Source organism: Acanthochromis polyacanthus, chromosome 3, assembly GCF_021347895.1.
Source record: "Acanthochromis polyacanthus isolate Apoly-LR-REF ecotype Palm Island chromosome 3, KAUST_Apoly_ChrSc, whole genome shotgun sequence".
NCBI lineage: Eukaryota > Metazoa > Chordata > Actinopteri > Pomacentridae > Acanthochromis > Acanthochromis polyacanthus.
In genome coordinates, this window is record NC_067115.1 from 36,239,103 (window position 1) to 36,244,758 (window position 5,656).

General features: G+C 41.7%; 1 protein-coding gene across 1 annotated transcript; it reads left to right on the plus strand.

Moving 5' to 3' along the window:
• The first annotated feature begins 692 nt into the window (after positions 1 to 692).
• On the plus strand, positions 693 to 3,254 carry sfrp2 (secreted frizzled-related protein 2). The gene is made up of 3 exons (XM_022212636.2): positions 693 to 1,341; positions 1,515 to 1,595; positions 1,848 to 3,254. The coding sequence occupies exons 1-3, from the start codon at positions 840 to 842 to the stop codon at positions 2,150 to 2,152; spliced, it is 888 nt and encodes a 295-aa protein (XP_022068328.1). The 5' UTR covers positions 693 to 839; the 3' UTR covers positions 2,153 to 3,254.
• Positions 3,255 to 5,656: the final 2,402 nt, after the last annotated feature.

Here is a 5,656-nt window from a genome sequence, read left to right on the forward strand (position 1 = left end):
TCTACAGTCCATAAGGGGGTAAATGGGGAAATAAGGGTCTCTAATTTGGGTAAACTGAACCTTTTGCAAGAAATGCCACATCTGAGATTGAGGTGCTCACTCATTTCAGCCTTTTTATAGGGAGAAAGAGGAAGTTCAGGTTTGAGAAGAACCACACAGCTGTCTGTAGACCCGCTTGTAGATGGGAGCCAGAGTTGCAGCGCCGGAGGAGGCGGATTTGGTTTCACCCCTGGGTGCGCTGAGTGGAGGTCTGCTACTCACACCGGGACAAACAATATTTCACCATGTGGTATGAACCTGCAGACATGCCCAAAGGATTTCCCCAACCCTAATGATGGAAAATTAACGCTCCACTGAACTGAGCTAAATGCCCTTACTGACATTCCCAAACTATTTACAGCAGCAGGTCTAAAAGCAGCCAGTTCAGGGATCACTCAGGATGTGTTTCTGTTGATCTGGGCGTAATGAGGGAAACCTGTCACTTTCTTATGACTTCTCCAGGGAGCAGGAGATGAAATAAGGAGGGAAGCTGTCAGGAAAACGACTGGTGATAAAATACTACGAGCCATAATTAGAAATCAGAAAAGTCTCTCAGACCCGAGTGAGAATTTGGGGTTTTGTTTGACTGAGGTGAGAAATTTGTCCACCTGATCCGAAGCGCGCTAAATGAAGAAGAGGTCTTTACGCACAACATGCAGACTCCTCCCAGACATGCCAGGAAGAAAACCTCTCGTTACAGTAGGAGCTGACCACTGACAGACGCTCCATCCACGCTGACTGATGCTTAGCAAGACCTGAATAAGACACTTTTATTTTTAAAACTTTTACCCACAAACAAAATGAGAACCTTAATTTCTGTTGCCACGGTACTGTGGCTGATAACGATCCCCTCCCTGGAGGCCATCCACGGACTGTACAACTTTGGCCAGCATGATTTATTCTACAAAAAGAACAACTGCAAGCCGATTCCTGCAAGTCTTCTCTTGTGCCATGACATCGAGTACACGGAGATGCGCCTCCCGAACCTGCTCGGCCACGAAACCATGAACGAGGTTCTGCAGCAAGCTTCGTCCTGGATCCCGCTCGTGCAGAAGCAGTGTCACCCCGACACGAGAAAGTTCCTGTGCTCTCTTTTCGCTCCGGTGTGTCTGGACGATTTGGACGAGCCCATCCAGCCGTGCAGGTCTCTGTGCGAGAGCGTCAAGCACGGCTGCGCGCCCGTCATGTCCGCGTTTGGCTTCCCGTGGCCGTCGATGTTGGACTGCGAGCGTTTCCCTCTCGACAACGACCTGTGCATACCACCTGCAGGCATCGAGAACGTCGTACCCGTCACCAAAGAGGGTAAGGGTCCGTTAAAGTGGCACAAAGTTAACCAAAATCTTGTGCGTAAAAGTCAGAAGTTACGTTTCATATAAATAGGATACATAAAATGCATGTGTGTGGAGCCTGATATATTAGAAAACATGAATTAAGGCAGATTGTGTCATATGCACCTCTTCTAATTTCTGTTTTAGTGCCCAGAGTGTGCGATGCGTGCAAAGAAACAGACGAAAATGACAACGAAATTGTTGACAACCTGTGCAAGAATGACTTTGGTAAGTCCCTCCACCTGATTTATTAGCTCCCAATGTGAAGCAGAGGTGTCATTCAGCAATTTGAAGGGAGGTTACATGTAATCTATGGCACCACGAGGAGAAATGTTGAGCATAATCTACAAAATAATGTGTTTTTATCTCCTCCACTGTGCGCATTTTGCTCCAAACGCTTTTACCCATCTCAGGTGGCTTTCATGAATGATGCAGCAGTGGTGCTCCTCATCTAACATTCTCTCTGTGTCTCCCACGAAGCGCTGAAAATCAAAGTGAAGGAGATCGCCTACATCAACGGCGACACCAAGATCGTGCCGGACACCAAGAGCAAAACCATCTACATGATGAACGGCGTGACGGAGCGCGACCTGCGGAAGACGGTGCTGTGGCTGCGGGACGGACTGCAGTGCATCTGCGAGGAGATGAACGACATCAACGCCGCCTACCTGGTGATGGGCCAGAAGATGGAGGGACACCTGGTGATCACCTCCCTGAAGCGCTGGCAGAAGGGGCAGCGCGAGTTTAAGAGGATTTCACGCAGCATCCGTAAGATGCAGTGTTAAGAAGAAGAAGAGAAAAAGAAACACTTCATGTCAGTGTTGGGGAGCGAGTTTAGTTGAGCCTCTTCAACTTTCACAAGTGAACTAAAGGCCTCAGAATACACACAAATTTATGTTTAGGTTCATGAATATGCCCCAAATATGTCCCAAATCTTTGCAATCTACAGATAATATGAGGAACACATAAAGCCAAACCTAATTTGACTTTGTGGTGTTTTCCTTTTGTGTGCGGTTCACATATTGACCTCCATTAATTTCGCACATAAGCGCCCCCTCGTGGCCAGTTTTGTGCAGAAAGGTCTCTGCTGTCACCTCTTCAGTTGGAGTTAATTGCACTCAGCTGGTGTCCCATGTGGAGAGGAATAACAAATTACATGGTCAGAGTGAAAACTAGCAGAGTGTCTGAATGCAGGATTAAAAACGACTTGCTCTAATAATCACTGGCAGATGTAGCCAACTGTTAAATCCTGCAGAAAGGGCAACGCTGTCAGCCTTATTTTCCATTTTTCTTTTCTCTTCTGGGGATTAATTCTGTATTCAAGCCACCCGTTGAAAAGCAGCGTAAGTTACAAGAGTCAAATCAGTAAAAAGCACTCTGGTCGGATAGTTTGGCAGGTTTAGGTGCAAACAATGAAGTATTTCCCTTCATCTTTAAGAGAGTTGGTTCTGTTATGCTTCTACAGACATGAAAACTGAGTAAAGCTGTGATCCCCCCCCTCCGCGTGTGCCTCGTGTGAATTTCCAATTATATTTTGTGCTTTTGTATTTCCACCGTTTTCTCGAGCAAACACGAGAGATAGCTGGCTATATTCTCTCCCTGCTGGTAAACCTTTTGTACGCGAATCACCGCATAATTTTCTACCACCATATGATTAAAAAAAGTAATATTTTTCTACTCCCAGACTTTCATTTGTCATTTAAGCTTTTTGTTTTGATTTGCATTCTCATTCTGAATGGGTTTTTAGGTACAAACGGCGGTAATCAAGTGGTTGTGTGTACGTTTGAAATGTAAAGTTGGGTGTTTTTGGGAAGTATTACAATGTAAATATCAAATACTGTCATTTATTCTTGTATAAAGTTTTCAGCAATTAAAAGCTGCCAACTACGTGTTTGAAATGAGTCAGTCCTTTGGAGTGTGACCAATGAACTCCACAATAAGGGGGATATTTTGCAGATAATGGTAAACTGGAGAATGAGCTTTGTGATTGTATTATTGTATTATTGGTTAAACATCTCCATCTAGTGGAGCTCAGTGGTAAAATGTCATCATTACCTGGATGCACATTTGGTGTTGTGTTGCAATATTTGGAATGGAAAAAGACATCAAAAGTAAACTATAAACACAAGTGTTTACCAGTGGTGAACAGATTAATAGGCATGCTGCTCCTAAGAAAATTCAGAGAAAAGAAAAAAACAATTAAACTGATCTGTTTCTACCACTTATGTAAATGCATTGTTGCAAGATAATATTTCAAGGATTCAAGGATTCAAGGATATTTATTGTCATTGCATTTCTGCAACGAAACTTTTGTGGCATTTCCAAAGGAAAAAAGAACAACATAGTATAAAGAACAACAAATAACTATGTGAAACATGTATTAAATATATATATATATACAAGTAAATAGTATTTCAAAGTGTGAAGTGTAGTCGTGCAATGAGGTTCAACGTCTGCTTTAAAGTGTCTGATTCAAGTCAAATGCTCGGTATGAATGGTTATTGCACATTAAAATGATTGCTGTCCATCAGAAAGTCTCTGTTTGAGAACAGGGGAGTGGAGGAGGGAGGAGATGTGGTGATGTGATGGAGCTCTGGGGAAGAAGCTGTTTCTCAGCCTGGCAGTCTGTGTTCTGATGGCCCTGTACCTCCTTCCTGACAGCACAGGACAAACAGGGAGTGTCCTGGGTGGCTGGAATCCTTGCAGATGGCCCGTGATCTTCTCTGCATGCGCTTAGTGAACACAGAGTCCAAGTCCAGGAGCTCAGCTCCCACGATTCTCTGTGCCACATTTACCACCCGGGACAGATCCTGTCTGTCTTTGGCTGTGTAGGAACTGTACCACACTGTGCAGCCCTGGCAGAGGATGCACTCCATGGTGCTTCTGTAGAAGTTTCTGGGCAGTTGTGGGGCCAGACCAGCCTGCTTCAGCTTCCCCAGGAAGAACATCTTCTGCTGGACTTTTTCCAACAGTTTGGAGGTGTTTAGTGTCCATGTCAGATCCTTGGTAATGTGCATGCCAAGGAATCTGACTGAGTCCACCCTCTCCACCTCTTCTCCTCCTCTGCACAGCACTCCTGGTCCTCCTGAAGTCCATGATGACTTCTTTTCTCTTGGTGGTGTTGAGGAGCAGCTCATTGTCTGCACACCATCCTACCAGATGTTGGACCTCCTGCCTGTACCAGGTCTCGGTGTTGTCCCTGATAAAGCCTACCACCGTGGTATCATCGGCAAACTTTGTCAAGATGTTTATAATAATAATAATAATAATAATAATAATAATAATAATAATAATAATAACATACTGATTTAGATAAACCTTGAAAGTTACAAACATTACTTTCATGTGTTACCAAAACATTGTTGCCATCAGCTTAATATTGTGTGGAATTAAAAACTGAATTTCTGTGATTGATGACTTTTTTTCCTTCACTCTAAGTTGCATATTTTAAGGTAAATTTAATAATATCTATAAATTACTATAAACTATAAATTATAGTTTAGATGCTAAATTGCATAACTCATGATAGTTTATTGGATGAACATAATGCCAATAGAAGTTATTGTAACTCAAAGAAAAATCAGTGAAAACTGTTGCATTTATATTATTTTTGTTGCTGCTGTTGCTGTAAGACTTTTGGTGTTGTGTTGTAATATTTGAAATGAAACAGACACTAAAAGACACGTTTATTTCTTCATTCATAAACTTTGTAAGAGTTTATCTCTTACTTTTGAAGTTTCCTATTTAACCTTCCTTTAAAAAAATCTCAAAATTCAAAATTATTATATTTATAGTGCATATGAAACATACTGTTCAAAAGTTTGGGGTCATCCAGACCATTTCATGTTTTCCATGAGAACTCACACTTTTATTCATGTGCTAACATAACTGTACAAGGGTTTTCTAATCAGCAATGAGCCTTTCAACACCATTAGCTAACACAATGTAGCATTAGAACACAGGAGTGATGGTTGCTGGAAATGTTCCTCTGTACCCCTATGGAGATATTCCATTAAAAATCAGACGTTTCCAGCTAGAATCGTCATTTACCACATTAACAATGTCTAGACTGTATTTCTGATTAATTTAATGTTTTCTTCATTGAAAAAACTGCATTTCTTTCAAAAATAACATTTCTATATGACCCCAAACTTTTAAACGGTAATGTGTGTTTATTTTCTTAATATCAAAACATACTTTAAGGCCCAACACCATAACAGATAACAACAAACCTATTAATATTTCTTATTGTTATTTATATTTTTATTTTTGTATTTAATATTCTTCAT

Bases quoted from the DNA above. Each gene is read 5' to 3' on its own strand.
- sfrp2 (XM_022212636.2), top strand. From the start codon at position 840: ATGAGAACCTTAATTTCTGTTGCCACGGTACTGTGGCTGATAACGATC. The intron at 1,342-1,514 runs GTAAGGGTCCGT...TTTCTGTTTTAG, and splicing joins CGTACCCGTCACCAAAGAGG to TGCCCAGAGTGTGCGATGCG. The intron at 1,596-1,847 runs GTAAGTCCCTCC...TCTCCCACGAAG, and splicing joins CCTGTGCAAGAATGACTTTG to CGCTGAAAATCAAAGTGAAG.